Source organism: Pyrus communis, chromosome 2 (genome assembly GCF_041283825.1).
Source record: "Pyrus communis isolate YQ-2024b chromosome 2, ASM4128382v1, whole genome shotgun sequence".
Lineage (NCBI taxonomy): Eukaryota > Viridiplantae > Streptophyta > Magnoliopsida > Rosales > Rosaceae > Pyrus > Pyrus communis.
In genome coordinates this window covers 17,247,433-17,268,105 of record NC_142566.1, presented here as the reverse complement: position 1 = coordinate 17,268,105, position 20,673 = coordinate 17,247,433, and the positions used below count along the sequence as shown (strand labels likewise).

The 20,673-nt window shown below is 37.2% G+C and overlaps 2 protein-coding genes across 4 annotated transcripts; one reads left to right on the top strand and one right to left on the bottom strand.

Annotated features, from left to right (window-relative positions):
• Positions 1 to 716: 716 nt before the first annotated feature.
• LOC137746884 (NADH dehydrogenase [ubiquinone] iron-sulfur protein 4, mitochondrial) lies at positions 717 to 3,566 on the top strand. Of its 2 annotated transcripts, XM_088684944.1 has the most exons (6): positions 717 to 974; positions 1,485 to 1,573; positions 2,014 to 2,143; positions 2,493 to 2,522; positions 3,164 to 3,268; positions 3,319 to 3,427. In XM_088684944.1, exons 1-5 carry the CDS (start codon positions 816 to 818, stop codon positions 3,221 to 3,223), a joined length of 468 nt encoding a protein of 155 aa, XP_088541070.1. In that variant the 5' UTR covers positions 717 to 815; the 3' UTR covers positions 3,224 to 3,268; positions 3,319 to 3,427. The 2 variants fall into 2 exon arrangements, with proteins under 2 accessions (XP_088541070.1, XP_068343003.2); XM_068486902.2 differs by having other exon boundaries at positions 718 to 974; positions 3,164 to 3,566.
• A 369-nt stretch (positions 3,567 to 3,935) lies between these two features.
• Positions 3,936 to 11,748, bottom strand: LOC137746883 (putative amino-acid acetyltransferase NAGS2, chloroplastic). 2 transcript variants are annotated; one of them, XM_068486901.2, is made up of 10 exons: positions 11,236 to 11,748; positions 8,216 to 8,303; positions 7,516 to 7,724; positions 7,250 to 7,401; positions 6,673 to 7,087; positions 6,440 to 6,537; positions 5,565 to 5,676; positions 5,285 to 5,444; positions 4,488 to 4,560; positions 3,936 to 4,304 (listed from the first exon to the last, which is right to left on the bottom strand). In XM_068486901.2, the coding sequence occupies exons 1-10, from the start codon at positions 11,632 to 11,634 to the stop codon at positions 4,154 to 4,156; spliced, it is 1,857 nt and encodes a 618-aa protein (XP_068343002.2). In that variant the 5' UTR covers positions 11,635 to 11,748; the 3' UTR covers positions 3,936 to 4,153. The 2 variants fall into 2 exon arrangements, with proteins under 2 accessions (XP_068343002.2, XP_068343001.2); XM_068486900.2 differs by lacking the exon at positions 11,236 to 11,748 and adding an exon at positions 8,502 to 9,074.
• Positions 11,749 to 20,673: the final 8,925 nt, after the last annotated feature.

Below are 20,673 nucleotides of genomic sequence, written 5' to 3'. Positions count from 1 at the left end.
TACAAATCAGTTAAACTCCATAAAAACCCATAGATTTATAAATCTATTAAAATCTCTCAAATTCCCAATTGAATACATCCCCTTCATTTCTCAATCTACAAATATTCAAGAGCATTCATTACTACATTTAAGGTCTCGAGTTCGGTACTCCTTTCATGAATATCAATAGTATAAATTTGCAAAGTATGTTGGAGTGTAAAACTATGAAGTAAAATATTTTGGTTTTCAAAGTGCTAAGTGCATATGTGAGTTAAATCAGTTTACTAAAATGTTATATCCTTTCTTTGTACACAAAAGTTAAAATCGTGCTATATACAAATTAGTTCAAAGTAATTTAAATATCATCATATATATAATAACAACAAAGCCTTTTTTTACTAAGTGGAATCAGTTATATGAATCCTAAAACGTTATTGCACTAAATTATATGTAGAAACTTGTATTTAAAAAATTACCCTTAAAAATCTCTTTGAGATGCTCGTATTAGATTTTGGGGCTTAGATATTACCAATTCAACTTAGTTATGGGCGGTTAGCAAGTAACTCTTTATCATAATGTTGAAGAAGAGGGTTGTAATTTCGAATTCTGTCGATTCTTTAATATAATATTTAATCTAACAAATCTATAGTTTGACAAAAATAAAAATAAACCAAAGTTTTGGGCAGTTTCTGTATACTTAAAATTAAAGTAGTGAAAAAGTAAATTTCATCAAAATAGTTGAAACTTGAAAAACAACATTTCGGTTTCAGCTGCAACTTCTACATTTCACAAGGCGCGCGTGAGTTTTGGTTCTTCCGTTGATTCGTAAACCTGCGATGGCGAGCTCTCTGCAGCGCATATCAAACCACGCTCGTCTTCTCCGAGCCTCTGTTGCCTCAAGGTCCAGGTCGTTCTCGACGGACGCTCTAGTCGAGTACATGCCCGGCGAGATCGGAAAGGTCGCCGGCATTCCCGACGAACATCTTCGCCGGAGGGTATGATCCTTTTCGTTTTCCTTCTGAAATTCAATTCGAATTTTTCTCTAATTTTGACACAGTTTCTGAAATGGATGCACATAACCCAATCCCAATCTGATTTTTTGGTTTATGGATCGAGAATTAGGGTACTGGGCATGGGTGATGCTAGGAGATCAAATTTCTAAGCTGAATTTTGTATACCAAATGATGTAGATGTTGATGATTTGATTAGTTTAGTACTTAAATGTTGATTAATGTGTTTATTTACTATTAGTACACTTCATTTGGTTTGTAAATTTGATTTAAAATTTTGGTCTCCTCGCATTTTAGCGCCGTTTGATAATCACTTCGTTTTTAGTTTTTGGTACCTATGCATTGGTAAGAAAATGGTAAATTTTGAGGTTGAAGTTTCTATTTTTTTAGTTTTTGATGAAAGTCACAAGCTGGACATGGTTAATGTCATTTTTTTTTTTGAATTTAAAATTCATTGTGATTGGGAAGTTATCCATTTTTGGGGACGCATGACAGGTTATAATATACTCACCTGCAAGAACTGCATCTCAGCAAGGATCAGGGAAAGTTGGGAAGTGGAAAATCAACTTTGTGTCAACACAAAAGTATGTTTTTTGGTTCCCCATTTAATAGTTCCCATTGGAAAAGTATTTGGACTTTTGAGGGATTGCTGATTCGGTTATATATTTTGGATTTGTTTCTGAAGGGTTGTATCTTCTGATGTGGTTCATGGTGGGCAGATAGGTTTTATACCGCTTAGTTTTTACGGACTTTTGTGTTAACCAATGTGAATGTTGTGTTATCAGTCAATCTCTTCATTTAGAACATTTTCTGCTCCTCCGGTAGTTTTAACATGACAATAAAACCTTAGAACTGCGCTGCTTTAGCTAGATGGCACCTTTCTTGGATTTTGTTTGGGATATTTTAAGTCAGGTCATAGTCGAGCCTTGAAATAAGCTTCTTTTTGTTCTCTCTTAAATATCAGATGATTATTATGTTAGCATAATTGGATGATTAATGGCTCATCTTTTTGATATGTTTGTAGGTGGGAGAATCCATTGATGGGATGGACTTCCACTGGGGACCCATACGCACACGTTGGTGATTCGACACTGGGTTTTGACAGCGAAGACGCTGCAAAGTCCTTTGCACAGAGACATGGTTGGGATTATGTGGTATGTTTTGTTCATTTTCTTTGTCCTCCATCGGGTTTAGGGCTGCCCTTTGTTGTGTTTCTTAAGGAAAATTTGTGTGTTTTTAACCTAGGGATATGTTCATCCCCCATATGGGGAAAAAGAACTAGGCATATAGTCATTGAATTCCAGATATTACCTTCCAGCTATAAACGATTTTGTGCGATTTTGTGATTGCATATAAGTTATGGTAGTAGACTGGTAGCCCTTTAACTGTTGGTTTACTTTGAAAATATGTTCTTTTATGATGGGTGCAAATTCTTTTATCTATGATTTTTTTATTTTAACTTCCCTTTGACCTAATAATGACAGTTCTTGAACTCATCTGCAGGTTAAAAGGCGGCAAACGCCATTGTTGAGGGTATGTGATTCTTTCTTCATACTCTCTGAAGCTATTTCATTCTCATAACAGTTTCTTTTTGTTATTATTTCTTAAATGTATCTATCGTTTTGGGGGTAGCACCCATACAGAAGACTGTTGTCATTTGAGATTAAGATGTTGGTTCTGTTTGGAAATTAGAATATAAAATCATCGTGAAATTTTCATGAATCACAACCCTTTGGTTTCTTTTTCCTGATGAAGCGAGGACCTGCTCTGAAGGACCTGTAGAAGCTACAACTGTTGTCATTTCAGTTTTCGACTCCATTGATTTTAGCTCCCTAAGCCATCATTTTCTATATTAAGTGTTTTATTGAAGTTGTACAGTACTTTTTCCGTTCTGCCAATTCATACCAAAACAGTTTAACCGCTTTAAGCTTTGTGTGTAGTATTATGGAGAATAGATTGGCAAAAATGGCAGCAGGATAGTCCATTTCTAGTTAGGTAGTTAATCTTAGCTGCTTCCTATTTTCCTGGAATCGTTAAGAAATTGAGTAATGAGGTGTTGCCCGCCCTCGAGATAGAAATTTCTGATTATTTGTATTAAAATATTGGGTTTGTTTTTTTGTTTTTATATCTTGAGATGTAAAAATGAATCTTTCTTACTGTATCTGTGGCTTCAGGTGAAAGCATATGCAGACAACTTCAAGTTTAAAGGCCTCCCCAAAACTGAGGAGAATTGATTTTGCTTCAATGGTTTTGTTTCCGTGGTCAATCTCAGGAGGGAGGCTGTTGCAACAATTCTTTGCAGTACCCTTGTCGTATTTCATTGAACGAGTTACTTGGTCCAAATGAAACACAGACTACAATAATAAACGCGATTCATGCTGTGAAGTATCTTCTCCTATTTCTTTGGTATAAATGACAGTGCCTTTGTATTTCTTGTCTGTTCGATAGTATTTTTACAGTTTTTGTATTCCATGTTTTGTATTTCGTTGTATTCCCCATACGTGCATTTCAATCCCAGTTCGAGAAATGATGGAACGGATAGCTTTGCTTGCAATGCACTGCAGTTTGAATTTTTTACTTCTTCTGCCTCTCCTCTCTGTTTCCCACCTTTGCCTATATCTCAATCTCTTTGCTGGCTCACTGGTACCTGCTGCACTTGGTAGCTCGGGAATTTGAAATTACGTGTTGAGTTTTGACCATCTGATTGGGTGAACACGATGGAACCAAAACGACATTAAATTAAAAGTTGTGCTACAGTCAGTCGCCCGCATTCTATGGTCATATTGTACTACTGAATTGATTGGTTTATGTGATCAAACAGTTGGATGGTAATGGGTAGATCATATGTTCATATATGAAGGGGGAATCCCAGTTGGATCTTTTACCAATAGCTTTAGATGAACCATTTCCATCGCTAGTTTGATCTTTCCAAATATCGGTTGAATATATAACCGAATTCGCCCATCATTTATTAAGCAAATTTGCTATTCGGTCGGTGTGACGAAGCGATCGTCGATTTAGATACATTAACTCATACTTCAAACACGCTGATAGATTTGCACTTAGATAATCCTGAACCAGGTTGAGAACTGTTGAAGCTTTTTCCGCCATGATTTGGCTGCTAAACCCGGTGAACAGAGAATTTGCCGGCAACATTTTAAACCTCAAGTGAAGTCCCTGTTAACAGTAATTCCGCTAGCATCTGGTAATAACTGCTTAGTATAATACTTGGATTTACGCGACAGATTGATCTTTGTCCGCCGCCTCTCTGGTATTGATTCAATCGAACATTGTGAAAAACCGCGTCTCACAAACCTGTGAGAGAAACAACGGGTGTCATTCTTCAAGACTGATCACTGAACGTTTGTTTTTCTTATAAAAAAAATAGAACGAAGCGCCAAGGAATACGTGCAATAACCATATCTAACCCTCACATGTGAACCCTCTACAAGCATATGTAGGCTACTATACCATGTATTTCAATTAGTAGAAACTAACCAGTCTGCAGTGCGGGTTGTAAGCAAGAAAAGCTTCTCCAATCCGAGCGAAGATGCCTTCTTCTCAATGTAATCTGCAGATATTAAAACTGTAAGAAATTATGGACTATAACAGTAACGATAATACAGTTTGCAGATATACAATAGTATACATGGTCCAAATTGTCCCTTTGTTTTTAATTGGGTATCAAATTTCAGTTCAAAGCATCTTGGGTCAAATGAATCCAAGATGTTCAGTAGAAAAAGAACAGGAAGAAACAAGATGTAATCCAAATCTACGTGGCTTAGGCCAGAAGTATGTGCGCTGATGTGAGCCGTTACTGATGTTTCTTCCTCTTTCTGATATATACCATCCACTTTTTTAGGAATATATGATATCAGTACAAGAGTGGAAGTTTACAGTAACGGTAAAAGAACTTTTTTTGTAAGAGTGGAATCATTGGAAATGCTGCAAGAAAGAGAGCAAATGCATATTTTCGGCTATAATGTGAATATGATTAGCTACTGTTAATATAATTAGGGTAGTGCTATCTGCACAACCATTTTTACTTCTCACACACCCCTCTCAATTTCTGGCCGTTAGATCGAATGAATTGAAGAAGATCAATGGCCAAAAATTAACAAGGGTGTGTGAGAAGTAAAAATAGGAGTGTGAATAGAACTATCCTGTGATTAAACTTTCAAAAGGGTCAGTAGAAAATATGCTCAGCAATAACTAGTGAAGTATATTAGGAAATGAGGAAAGCAACAAGAGAAAAGCTATATCGATGCTTATTCAAGTTTTTTACAGTATATTACCAAGTAATTTATCACCCTGCCCTTGACCACGGCAATCAGGAGAAACTGCAATAGCAGCAACCTCTGCACATTTCTCCTCTGGGAAAGGAAAAAGAGCAGCACATGCAATGACCTGACCTTCTCTTTCCACCACAATGAAGCAATCCAATTCTTCACGTAGCTATTGGTACAAAGTCCGTTCAAGAAAACAATACAAATTAAGATTAGTTTCAATTAATAATCACGAGTGAAAGGCAGAAGGTTCAGTAAAACAAAATTATAAAAGATCATTAAGACAAACCTGTTTGTCACTTCTTGGAACCAATGTGCCTGATGCTTCTAAAGGTTGTATAATTTGTCTTATTCCAGAGAAGTCAGATGCACTAGCCATCCGGGTTCCTTCATATAGGTCACTAAGAACGAACATTTAATGCATGTCAGTGGATGGATGGAGGAAAACTTATGCATAGCAGCATATGTTAGGTACAATTGTTTGCTCTCCTTTTTTATAATTCATGTAAAAAAACTCTTGAAGTTAAGACTTCAATGGAAACCAAGAAGCTACCCCTATGTACCCAGTATCCAATCTTAGCATGGTTAACCGATGATGATGAGAATATCTTTGGCACAAAAATATTTGGGAATTGTTATCAGCACTCCAAAAACAGCATCCCGCACTCCTCCCTCCTCCCTTCTTCCTGGTTTTTTATTTTTAAATTTGAATTCTTTTCTAGAGAGTTCTTTTTTGGAGTACCAATAAAAACTCACGATTTTTTTTGATGTAATGATTAGAAGATACAAGTTAAATACACATCCAGGAACAATTACAACTTATTTTATGCCCAATCCAAGCAAGATGAGACCAAAACAACCTCTAATGAACTCGTGCAACTCTATCAAATGAATATTTAGATGTAACGTGGCTTGAAAAATTGATGTTTGGATTTCCACTAAAATACTGACTAGGCTAGTAAGCTACAAACGAGGAAAGAAACATAAACCAGAAAAATGTAAATAGCAGACCATCACATCAACAACAAAAAAATCCTAGCAATTAGGACCATCAGCATAGCTTATCATCACACTAAAGTTGATTAGTATCTGACATCAGAAAGTCACAAAAGTTTACAAAATTCAGATACGTAAATTGAAAAAAAAAAAAAAAAAATAGCATACCTAGCCACCATTGTCCCCATTCCATCTCTTTTAAACAATTCCAACAATAAAACTCCCCCTTTAGTTCCATCCAACAGATGTACTCTTTGAACACCTCCCTGGCATTAAATCAGAAACTACCATTGGCTGGGTTCTTGATATTCAACATATAAAGAAGCTGAAACTTTAACCTATGCAGACACATAATTACTGAAGTTCATAAACCAGGGGGAAAAGGACTGTTATGAGCTTACCCTGCAAACGAAGGCTGCAGCAGCCAATTCGGAAAGGTAACCATTTAATCGACTTTGCCGTTCATGACCTCCAATAGCAAAACCTTGTTCACCAGTCCATAATCCATTCCCATTTTCAAAACCAACACCATTGTGAAACCATGCGGTATAATTTTCCTTAAGAGCCCTCCCATTCCGGTAAGTAGCATTGGGATCACCATATCCAAAGCCAGACAGATTTTCTTCATCAACAGCTTTCACATAGCTAGCAGCTACCTCACTCTGCTGAGCCCGCTTACGAATCAACATGTCTGCTTCTTCAAGAGTTAAGAAGCGAACAAGGCGTCCACTCTCGTCAAGAATTGGACCATCTATTATGCAGATAAGTTTATCTGCTTCGATAGCCAAGGCACAAGCTGTTGCAACTTCGTACGTGCTGAAATATAATGAAGCATAAATCATCAGCAACTAGGTATTATATGTGTAAGAAGAGCTGGCAGTAGAAAATAATCAACCAAATATATAACAAGCACTGTGTAAACTTTTCATTTGAGACACCAAAACGGAAACTATTAGAAGCTATGTCTATAAAGCATACTTGCAATTTAAAGTTTCTCCAGAGCTGGAATAACCCAGGTTGCTCAGTATCACAATACAATCATCATCAAGCCTCTTACGCATGCGAGAAACATCTACTTTCTTGACTTCACCTGTTGCCCCATAATCTACACCAGCAACAACTCCTCTTCTCTGAAAAATGAAATAACAGCAGTACTTTTCAGAATTTGTACCAACGAAAAAAATTCAAAAATCAAGAAAACAACTTAATGTTTAATGTCACTTTTGAAAGAGTAAGATTCTTACCTTGGCTGCAAGAAAGTTACCACTCTCGACGCTGACACCAACTTCATGCAAACGACTATTGTCACCATGTCGACGAATATTGCATATGGAAGGTCCTGGAGAAAGCTTTGCCTCTATTGTCTTAGATATCGCCCCAGCTGCTTGCCTTGCAGCATCTAGAGAATCCGAGTCAGTTACCCTGTACTGACCAACAAACTTTGGCTTCTTTCCTGAAAAGTAACAACTAACAGATACCTGCTTAGTTTCAAACTTATAGCACTTCAAATGGCTTAAACAAACCAACAACTTCAAGAACCTAACGAATTAATAATCTAACTAAACTAAGAAATGCATTTTGAAATCAATACCACCAATAAATCATATTTTGTACTCCCCTCCGTGATATCATGCTTAGGGTTCGTTTGGGATTGCTTCTCTAGAAAGCACTTCTAGTAGACGGGCTTTAACCACGTTGAAATGTTTACTAGAATCCAAATCCTACCTGGAAAAACAAGTAAGTACTACTCGAAGAAGCATCTGGCAATTGCTTCTTTCCAAAATGTGCTTCTATGAGTCAGAAGCACTTCTAAGTTTTTCTGCCAAACGCAATCAGATGCACTTTTAGGTGTCAAAAAACGCTTTTAGCGTCCGTGAAGCAATCCCAAACCAGCCCTACTCATTGAGAATGTACAATAACAATCACATACAATAACACCCTCACCTCTCTGTGCCAAAAGTTCATCAATTTGCACATGGGTTCCTGGAACAAGAACAAACCTGATCCCCAGGTGATGAAGAAATGCTATATCCTGCATAAAAAACAATATATAAATAGACATATACTAACAAACAATCCAATGGAAAGAAAACGAATAAAAAGATTTTCTTTTCCTTCCGTTGATTGGCATTGTTTGTTTCATTTTCTCAGCAACCAAAGAGTTCAAAGAGAAAATTTTCTTAGCAACCAAACAGTTCAAAGAGAAAATTAGAAAAGGCAGAGGACCTGCCTTCAGAATGGGTTCCAAGTGACTACTAGACACAATTTCACCCGATATAATCACAACGAAGGTACCGCCGCGGTGGGCCCACAAATACGGCCAAGCCTCCCGGAACCACCGCACGAACTGCTCGTCCTCCATGCTACTGTAGTTCTCGCAATCGCTCTCGCTATCCTCCATCACAGGGCCATACGCATTGCTGCTGCACTTGAGGGAAATTCCAGCCCTGCCCTTCCGCCTCCCGCTATTCGCCACAGGCAGCCGACAGGGTTTTTCGGTGACGGTAAGAGAAGAGCGGCTAGGCGAGGTTAGCTGGGCGGTTACGGTGGCGAGTCGTCGGTGGGTTCCTAAAGTGGTGTATGTGGCGGCCATAGAAGGGGTTGAACGAAAAATGCACGCACAGAGGATGATCTAATTCAAAAGATGAGTGCTGGGTGAACTCCGGAAGCCGCCACGATTAAAACGGTCCTACACTAAAGTTTCTGGTTGACTACCGCTTCACAATTTTTGGCGGATTATTGGGCCTAAATTTCGCATTAATAATTTAATAAATTCGCGCCATAATAATAAGAAACTAGTGTATAAAGTTTTTACTTTTGTTTTTTTTTTTTTTTTTTTTTTTAATTAAAGAAGAGAGAAAGAGTGTGTGACAGAACGTAGAAGTAGGGAGAGAGTGAGAAGTTTGTTTTTTAATTTCTTAAGTTAGAGATGATAAAATCATTTGTATGTGAGGTTTAAATAACAAAATTTTATTTTTTGAAATTACGTTATTATTTTTAATTTTGTTGTTGTGATAAAAGATAAAATTATCTTTTTACCCTCTTTTCGTTAATAAATAGGGTTTTATTAATATGTACTTATTAGATAAGCACTGTTTTAAAAGGGAAATGTTTTTCGCATCTTTATCTTCTCTTTTTTCATATACAAAACTTAGAGGCATCGAAGAAGTCGAAAAATCCTTCCATGTAGATAATTATATTTTTAAGATAATGTTAGAGAGATTAAATTTGTAAATAAAATTTTGAAAACTAAAGAACATAGAGATTGATGATTGAGTTATTACTTAAGTGTTGATAAACGTGCTCATTTTTATTGGTGACATATCACTTAGTTTGCAAATTTTGTGTCCAAATTTAGTCTCCCTAGCATTACCCTATTTTTTTTTTCACTATTAGTTGGATGCATATTAAATGATAGGGTAATGCGAGGATGACTAATTTTGTAGCCAAAATTTGCAAACTAAATGATGTGTCATCAATAGGAATAAACACGTTTATTAATGCTTAAGTCATAATCCAATCATCAACTTTCATGTCATTTAGTTTACAAAATTTAGTCTCTTTAACATTATCTTAAATGATAAGTCGTGTTAAAACAAAAAGCAAACTTAATTGAATATGCATGACGTGTGTGCTGGTTACTAGTATACACAATGTTGTTTTATTAAACTATTTGCAAAACATAAAATATTATACTATCTTTATTTTTTATTCTTCCAATTTTATCAAATGTTCTCGAAGGGAATGATTTTTTAGAGCATTCCTAGTGAGGGGCTCTATATAAGGTTGGAAAAGTGGTGGATATAATAGCCCATTTTAGAGCTCCGAGGAGTCTTTGAGACTTTATAAAAGAATCTCTTCTAGTGAGGGGTTATATCTTTCAAGCTCTATATAAGCCTATATATATATATATAATAATTTGATTAAGCGATGATTTTTTTTTTATTTTTTTATTTTTTATTTTTATTTTTATTTTTATTTTTTTGTGTTAACTTTTCTTAAGTTGATTTTGGACATGCTATCTTAATTTTTTTTTATGGGCCTTTCAACCTAAAAGGTTCAACATGTGACAAAGTTAGATTTAATTACTTATGAATCGTTGAATTAGATTCTCTTATCAATCTTATCCGTTCAAAGAAACAAACCCCCACCTTACCCTCTGAAATAATTTGATTTTTCACATATAACTGTGAACACGAAATGTCTACAATAACACAACAATTTACCTAGCACCAATTGGTAAATTAGTATCATACAATTTTGAAAAATATTATTTGAAAATTTCATCCACCAATGTCCATCAACGTTAAATCAATTTGAAATTTTAATTCTTAAGGAATTTAAGACATCATTAATTAGCCACATTGCAAGAAAATAAGTAAGAAAAAAGAATTAAAAAATAATAATAAAATGAGAGTATAAGTGTATTTGCAAGTAGAGAGAGAATGATAAAATTTTGTTCACATGAGTTGCTACTTTTTTTGTGGGACCTACTGTTTTTTGGGGCTAGATATAGCCCGATTTATGCTACTCAAGAAAGAAAGTTAATAGCCCCAGTGATGGATCTAGTCTCATTTTCAGACTCATTGGGAATGAAATTTATCGCTAAGGCTTAAAATGTAGTAGTCTCGTAGAGGATAGAGTCCTCATTGGGGATACTCTTATAAATGTCATGCAAGTATATATAACATAAATATTTGTTTGAAACATAAATTTACTAATAAACACATCACTAGCTACCATGTATCATTGAGGGGAGTCATGAAGTAATTAACTTCAGTAAATTAGGAAGGAATCGGTCCAATAATAAGTTAGGTAAGGTGTACTGTGTCGCAGTGTGACGCACTAAAATGAACGGTAGCTAGAGCTCACAGGCTCACTGTCATGTCACAGTGTGTGACCATCTCGTATGAGAGGGAGAGGGGGAGAGAGAGAGAGAGAGAGATTGCAAAAGCAGCAAATACCTGAAGTATGGCATCCAAGAAGAAAGGACTAGCAACAATCTCACAGGCTATGACCACAACAAATGTAGTGCTTCTGTGTAAGAAAATGTAAGGCTGAACTTCCCGAAGGACTTCCACAAACCTCTCATCTTCCTCCGCCGGAATATTAACACCCGCTGCAGGGTCACGACCATCGTACCCTTTCGCCACCGTTACCCTAATTCCCTTTCTTTTAATTCCCATTTCCAGCAGCTGCCATTTAGGAGCCAACGCAACACCCCCAACTCTCCGACGACTTTTCGCCTTCATCAAACCGAACGCGTAACTGAAATTTTTGGGTACTTCACAGGGACACGAAGGCCAAGTGTGGTCATGGCCGCGGCAGGTTTGATTCCAGGGCATTGATCTTAAAGTAGCCATCGCACTTTTGGAAAAAATGGTATTATATTTGGGTTTATTGGGACAAGAATGAAATGCGGCAAAACGATTAACCGAGAAAAGATCTTTAGTAGAGCAACTGATGAGAAATGATGTAGAGTTGTAAGACAAAATTCAATCAACTTTATACAAGGGAAGGGATGGCCCACACCACATCAAACTGCAATAGTTTATTTTTCAAATTGTACTTTATAGATTATATTTACAAAATATTAGCTAAATCGAAAATATTTGAGATATCTAATTGATTTCAAAGAAATTGACGAACACTATGTTATAAGAAACATTAAAATTTTATCGTGACTATTAAATGAGAAAATGATTTCGGATTGAATTGAATTTTTGCATAGATTATATATGAATTGAGAAAATAAACAGTTTAAATTGTTAAAATTTGATGTAAAAGGAACACATTATATAGGGTAAGTAAAGTAGATTGTGAAAGGAACGCATTATTCTTGAGCTCAATTATTAAGTTGGCGTTTTTCCCCTCTCATCATCATGTCTGTCTATCTTTATATAGTCATGAGAATCTATTTTCTCCCCAACTTGTCTATAGACATAGTCCACCAAGCTATGTGATTCACATGGGATAACTATTTCCAAAATTTACGACTAGTATTTTGCAACTTCATTGTTATCATGTCATATCTCTTTCTTGAAATGGTTTTATTATTTATAGAGCGAGATATTTGACAATATGTTTATTCATATTTTTTTTTGTTAATATATCAAGACACACAGACACATATCAACATTGATATCGGTCACATGCTACGAGAACATATTTGCATAATGTAGACACCAAATTGACATTCATATATCAATATCTCAATGATGTCATATCAACATGAGATCTGAACGTGAGATTCTTTTCCAAAACTAATTGAGAATAAGAGGAGTAACTTCTTATAATGTCTTGCAAGGTTTTTTAACTTTTTTACATGAGACAACACTTCACTTCCTCACAATATCGACATCTCATATGAACGCACTCTAGCTAAAGTGGAGCTAGACACAAACACACACAAACCATTATGGACCATACACAGAACTACCCCATGGACCAACACACGAACAAGAAGTGATGAGATCTTGTTGCATGTGGTTCTCACTCAATCCCACTCCTCTATGAGTGAAGTTTGTTTTCCATGGGGCAGTCCTAACCAAGACTTACAAGTCAATGCATTTGGTTCACATCGTGGGAAAGTTCAAACAACGTAGATTTTTTGAATCAAAAGAAAATTGGTCACGTCGCAGGATATAATTAAAAAAGTTGCACTACAAAAGATGATGCGATTGTATCCAGGGTCCCGCACATATCAGCTCAAATTTGTTGACATTTCAAGTCACCAGGGAAGAAACCAAATGCAAACCCATGATGGTTAACGCTGAATTAGGTTAATTAGCTCATATCCAAAATGGCGAGCGCAACTTTCTGTACAAGTACAGGGTCAAGTATTAAGTTGTGGATAGAGTTTAATTTACAATGGCAAAGGAATATGCTTTTTGGAAGAAAGATAAAGAAGGTACAAAGAATTATACTTAGATTACAAGATTCCAGTGGCATATACACACACGGAAAAGGATCCTCGCCTGGAATCCTAGGGATCCAGTGATCTTGTTCGTTCATCGTACATCGTGCGGTTAAAAATTATTTTAAAATTTAAAATTTAAAATCAAGTATAAATCGTATCTAATGATTTTTGGTTGTACGATATACGATAAACATACAAAATCACTGGATCCTTAGGATCCTCAAGAAAAGGATCCAACGAGGATCCTTTTCCCACACGCGCGCGCGCGCACACACACACACACACATATATATATATATATATATATATATTAGTAGGAATATGTTTTAGGGAAGTGTTATTAGCACTCTAAAAATCTCGTTTTACACTCTTCAGACGTGTATTTTTCTTTCTAAATATAGAAAATTTGGAGGGTTGAATGAGAAATTTGGAGTGCCAATAACAATTCCCATGTTTTATTCTTTGTATTAAGCTTTTGGGATTTCTATTTGGCGCATTTTCTTTCACTAGTTATAAACAGTTGAAACTAAATTGATTGAGATTTAATTAAATCTCAACCATTCACACATTAAAAAAATATATATGCGAGTGACCAGGCTTTTAAGCCTTTGGGTTTTCCCTGTTGTATATTGTTGGGTTTTACGGCTCAAAATTAGGATGATGCAAAGAAGTAGATTTGTGTTACCTATTTGGTTTTGGTGTCCTATTTGGGTTTGGATTTTGAATTCTTAGTTGTTTTCCTTGGTGGAGAGATTTTGTTAATTACCTATTTGATTAGGATTTGTATTTACTTCCTATTAGGATTCTTATTGTAACCTAAGTCCTATGCACTATAAATAGGACCTTAGGGTTAGTGCATTTTGTGTGGCAATTTGGTGAGAGTCAATTTGTGGGATTTGGGTTGTGAGAGTTTAAACACTCTTTTGTAATCTCCGTTTGTTTAGTGAAATTCCTTGACGTTGATATTGGTATTTTGTTAGAATTCGCTTCCATTTGCGCATAAAAGTACAACAAGTGCTATTAGAGCCTAGTTTTCAGCTTGGGCTTTGCTTGGTAGTCACTATGAAGCCTTTTGTGTCTTCGGTGAAAGTTGATATTGAAAAGTTTGACGGCAATGACTTTGGTATTTGGCAATTGAAGATGCATGCTTTGTTAGTTCAACAACGGCTTTTTAAAATGCTAAACGATGTGAAGGCTTTGCTGAATTCGTGGATTGATGAAGAAAAAGAAGATGTTATGGAGCGGGCACTTGGAGCAATCCTGCTAACTTTATCGAATGAAGTCTTGCGTGAAGTTGGTAGCATCAAATCTGCACCAGAATTATGGCTAAAATTGGAGAGCTTGTATATGACCAAATCCCTTGCTAAACGGTTGTATTTGAAGAAAAGTTTGCATACTCTTCGTATGGATGAAGGTACGTCAATTCATAAGCATGTTGATGAATTCAATAAACTTATGATGGATTTGAAAAGTGTGGATGACCAAATTAGTAATGACGATTATGTGATAACTTTGTGGTGTTCTTTGTCTCCTTCGTATGAACACTTTGTCGATACCATGCTATTTGATAGACAAAGTCTTAGTTTGGAAGATGTTAAAGTCGCTTTGAATTCTAAAGAGCTAAAGAATAAAGTGTCTGACACACAAGATGGAGCTTTGGTAGTTCAAGGAAGAAATAAGGAAAGGAGCAAACTTGGAAAGAACACTTGTAGCTATTGTTATAAGGAAGGTCATTGGAAAGTAGATTGCCCTAAACTGAAGGGCAAAAAGAAGCCGTTTGATAAGTCTTTTGCTAGTGTTGATGCAAACATTGTAGAAGATCGTTGTTCTGAACTCCTCTAAAGGTTATGTGAGGAGGTGGAGGTTGGTACTCAAGCTCTTTGGGCGGAGTGCAATTCGCACTTTTTTGTTCATATGTTCAAGCTTTTGCTTGAATTTTGTTTTGTATTTGTTAGTTTCTGTAATGGAATTTGTTGGAGAAGGCGTTGGAGGAAATTTCAATTTTGAAGACTTTTGGATTTTTTTATTCTAGGTGGAGATTAGTTTCGAAAGAATTTGGTGCACATTTGCGTTTGTATTTTGGTATCCCAAATTTGAAGTTTGTATTTGATTTGGAAGTTTGCTAATTTCTCGCCAAGGTGGAGATTGTTGGGTTTTACGGCTCAAAATTAGGATTATGCAAAGAATTAGGCTTGTGTTACCTATTTGGTTTTGGTGTCCTATTTGGGTTTGGATTTTGACTTCTTAGGTGTTTTCCTTGGTGGAGAGATTTTGTTAATTACCTATTTGATTAGGATTTGTATTTACTTCCTATCAGGATTCTTATTGTAGCCTAAGTCCTATGCACTATAAATAGGACCTTAGAGTTAGTGTATTTTGTGTGGCAATTTGGTGAGAGTCAATTTGTGGGATTTGGGTTTGTGAGAGTTTAAACACTCTTTTGTAATCTCCGTTTGTTTAGTGAAGTTCCTTGATGTTGATATTGGTACTTTGTTAGAATTCGCTTCCGTTTGCGCATAAAAGTACAACATATATAGCCTTTGAAGCCTAGTTGGGCTGTTATGAAATTATTATCAAACTAACTATCCATAAGATTTGAACTTGAAATTTTTCACTTACAAATTAATAAAAATATCATCAGACAATTGTATTGAGTGATGTCTTTTTAATTTTAATATATATGTGTAAGATCAATTGGGGTAAGAATATAATACTTTTTTTTTTATTACAAAGAATATAATACTTATGTTGTCAATTTTTGCTATCCATCGCATTTGTCTGACTACATTTAGACATGATTAGAACCAACTGTAACAATCCAAAGGAAATCAAGCATCACATTTATCTGATGCGGCTGTTCTTGTGTATTTCTTTATGCTAACTAGGTCTAACAACTTCTTACACGACTCGTTAACTCGACACGAATATAACAGATTTCGAAGCAATTTGTTATTGAGTAACCCGTTAAGAACATGTTAACATGTTAGGTCGTTATTGAGTCACCCGTTAAGAACCTAATAAGATATTGTTTGCCAGATTTAGACATTAAGCATGCAATTTCTTTGATGATCCGTTAACCCAACACGACATGTTAATGAATTGGGTCGTTATTGAATCACCTATTAAGAATCCGTTAAGATAATGAGTTTGACACAACACGACCCGTTAAGATAACTAATATGACATGAAAATGACACAAACACGACAAACACAATCCGTTTGCCAAACCTAGCCAACTTGCAGCTTGTATTTGGAGAGTGTGTTGTCTTAAAGATTAATTGTATAAGCCAATGTGTGCGTGGGGCTTCTTGTGTCTAGTATATTAGAACAATCTTATAATAAAACTTTGATAAGTGGGTGTTCGATAAAATTATAATTAAGTTAAACAATAGGGTTAAACTTTGTTTACTATCCTAGAGTTTCATGGTTTTCAACATTTAGTACATGAAGTTTTTTTCGTCCCAGAGTCATACCTAAAGTCTTAATTTTGGGACAGTCTCATACATCCGTTAAGTTTTCCATTAGAACTTCTGTTAACTGATGACATGGCGCCCACGTGGACAATTACTAGGCACTAAGTGTCAATATAGGCCCACTTTAATATTTAAAAAAAAAAAATTTTAAATAATTAAAAAAAAATAAAAAATAAAAACCAAACAACCACCGTCTCCTCCTTCATCCACACACACCCAAAACCCTAACGTTTTCCCCAGCCCTCCACCCCCTTCTCAACCTCGTGCTTGCACGGGATCGGGTTTTTTCGACCGTTTGTGGTCGGCGGAGGTGCTTGTAAATGCTTAACAAGCGCCGAAACTGCTCCACAGTCCACCACAATGTCCACAAGCTCTTTTGCATACAAATTACCAAAAAAAAACCCTAAGCCCCAAACAATCTCACAAGATTTCGCTCAGATTAAAGATGAACAAATTGTTAACTCCAAGAACATCGGCCAAAATAAAAGACAACAACGAGCACACTACCTTCTTTGGCGGTGAGAGCGAGGCCATAGGCGGTTGGGTTGCGCGGATGAGAATATGGACTCCAGAATCTGGACCTGCTCGCGAACTTGCCGATGAGATCTGGGCGATCGTCTTGCGGTTCGACGACGGTTGGGACTTTCTGGTCCGGTTCGCCCTCAATCATTTTATCTTTGAAGTCTTCTTCGACTTCTGCTTCAACCTTTTTTTTCTGGTAGTGACGATTCACGCCTGAGAGCGTTCCATGGAGGACGAAAGAAATGGTAAATTTAGAGAGGGTGGGGGAAGACGAAGGGAAGGGCGTTAACGAAGTTAAAGACGTTCGTATTAGTGCACTTGGCCATGGCTGCGTAGAAGGCTGAGGTGGAGGCTACGATGCTGATGTACTTGACGGCGATGTAAGTTAGGGTTTCAAAGGGTTGGGTTTTGGATTGGAGGTGCTGGGCTTTGGCTATGGCGAATTGGAACTCTGGTGGGGTTGGGTTTTTGGATTGGAGGTGCTCGGCTTTTTTCTAGTTTTGCGGTTTTGCATCGTGATTTGGATTTTTGGGACATGGTGGTGGTGGGGTTGGCAGATTAGAAGAAGAATTGATGTTGTAGAGGAGGAATGGGAAGGTGGTTTTTAATTTTGAAATTTTGAGTTTTTTTTTTTTAATTTTTATTTTCCACGTGGACCATTTAATGACACGTGGTGCTCATTCATTGTCCACATAGGCGTCGCGTCATAGCTAATGGAAGACTTAATAGTTTGACTAACGGATGTATGAGATTGTCCCAAAATTTACACTTTAGGTATGATTCTGGGACGAAATAAACTTGATGTACTAAATGTTGAAAACCACGAAACATGAAGGTAGTAAACAGTCTTTTTGCCCTAAATAATAAAATCTTTCGGTCTCAACTCGACCCAATTTGTTAAGATAATAATCTTGTAAAATGCATAAGATAATATTTTTTTTTTTTTTTTGAATCCATTAAGTCTAGAGATTTTATAAAATAATAGTCAATGAAATACATGAAAGAAATAACATATAAAAATCATAATTATTGTGGAGCAAAAGATAATCAAGAAAATTATGGAGGCGACACACGGGCTTTAGGTGGAAAAAACAAAATTAGCCTCGAGGCACACCAGGATCGCATACAACAGACAATAACGACTCAATCAAGGAAGAGTCAAAGGTGCCCAAAATGATATTTATTCAAAACCATCTCATCACTCCTCATCAAATCCTCACTCAAAATGTAACTCCCAATTATCCTATTTAAATTAGGATTGATTACCAAGTTAACTGCAAGATATTATTTCTTGCAATTAACCTCATAAAACCACCATAAGTGGTCGGTATTCTCCAAATAGGGCCGGCCACACTCTTATATATAGTCTCATTTCTCCACCAAAAATCTAAGTTCATTCTCTCCCTAAAATTCCCTAAACACTTTCTCTCTCAAATTCTAACTTTGGCATCAAAGAATCTTCGGCCAAAGCCCCCCTAATTCATCGTGGGTACGTGAGGCTCTTGGCCTTGATCTTAGGTGTTGTTGTTTTGCAGGTGCATTTTCGTCAAAGGAGAAGAATGCGGAAATTTGCATCTACAAATTGGTGCTTTCATTGAGAGTCTTGATTCACACGCTCGAAGAAGACTCTCGCATTCAACATTTCTAATTTTTTTAGATTTTCCCACACGTTCCTACTCCTAGATTTTTTTTATAAATTCTTTGAATAACCCTGGGGAAGAAATAAGATGATTGAAAAATTATCAAACAACAACAAAAGGCGCTCCCTACAAATTTAGGTTTTAACGCACTCAACGGATCGCAGAGCAACAACGACTGCAACCAACCACTGCTACTGCCATGCCCCAATCAACAATTGGAGCAATTTTTGTAGCCAATCAAAACCCAACCCGTGCTGGTGTAACTTGCAGCTGCTCGCTCAGCCTCCAGGATCAGCCATCAGTGGCCCACTTTGCAAAGCTTAGCAGGCCCAATCCAGCAAGCAACAAGGGCCTTTCCACACACAAGCTCGACAACGGCTGCAGCAGCAACCCATGTGGAAGCAGCCCATTTTAGTAGCCTCCCAAGCCCAATTCGCACGTACTCCAGCACCCCAGCGGGTTGACCCGTACTTAAACCAGCATCCATGTGCCCAGTCCCGGATCCGCGCCTCTTTGCGCCTGGGCCGACCTATTTTTTGCTGATCCGGACCCATTTTTTTAATGTTTTTGACCTATTTTATGTAGATTTGGCCTATTTTAGCTCAAATCTCGCACTTGAAGTCCATTACACTTCTATCACTCAAAGAGACTCATACCGTCCAAGCTCTTCCAACCCAAATGACGAACAACACTTGTCTCGACAAATCATAAAGTTAACAAGCACCCTCGAGCAGAAAACGACCTTGGTGAATTAACTCTTGCAACGTACCGAGATGTAAAGTGCCCCGGACAAGGGCATACGACGAACCTTTCCAGCAGCGCCCCGGCAAGCAGTCCATCGACCAACCACAAACTGAGCATTCGAGCTATGTACACTGTTGACTGACCTCCTGAGATAAAGTATACTCTTGTCTTAACACGCAGATGAGTGTGCACTCTCGATTAGGCCCACGGACTAGCATACACTTACGGTTGGGGCCACGCTCTAATAATCAACATGAGCAACCTTCCAAACAAAGTGTTCATTCGTAGCTAGCTCACAAGGAACATCATCCACCTCACATCGAAGTAGGCAACATAACAGACGGAGAGAAACAGTCACACAATTTGGCTTAAGTTCAACTGGCAGCTTATGAGTAATTCGCTCGCCTGTTAAGGATGTACCATATGCATCGCAACCGTGACATAGACGAGCCGAGCACATGGAAGGGTAGCCTAGATCAGCAAGTCACGACCGGGGGCAGCCAAGAGCTCCGCTACCCCAACAAAGGTATAGGAAGAATGAGAGAAGCTCCTGACCCAACGATTGCGCGATTTCCAAACGCAATGATGTCATAAGCAAGGCACCCGAGTAGCCTAAAAAAGAAGGAGGACAAGAAACAATACAACAACAAAAGTAGGCAGGAGGCCAAGCGCAGAGACTGATCCCCAATTGAAAGAGGCCTGACGTCATCCGCAACATCAAGAGCGAACCATGGTTCTAGCTACCGAAACAATCAAAATGAGATACCTCTAAGTTGGACCATCTATCGAGGTCTCGGTTACACAATTGATAACTGCTACACTTAGCTTAGAAAGAGCACAGATGTCGATAAAGATCCGCCAATTAAGACAATTCGAATCAATGACATCTTCACCGACTTCGAACACTTAGGGGCAACCAACAACTCCAAGAAAAGGAAGATCCAGTAGGCTCTATTAGTCTCACAAGTCTAGGCAGTCAACACCCAACCTGAACCCATCGTTGGCTTTACCAAGCAAGATGTCGAAGGCGTCGACTTCCTACACGACGACGCACTTGTGGTATCTGTCCAACTAGCCCATGTTATAGTCGGCAGAATGATAATG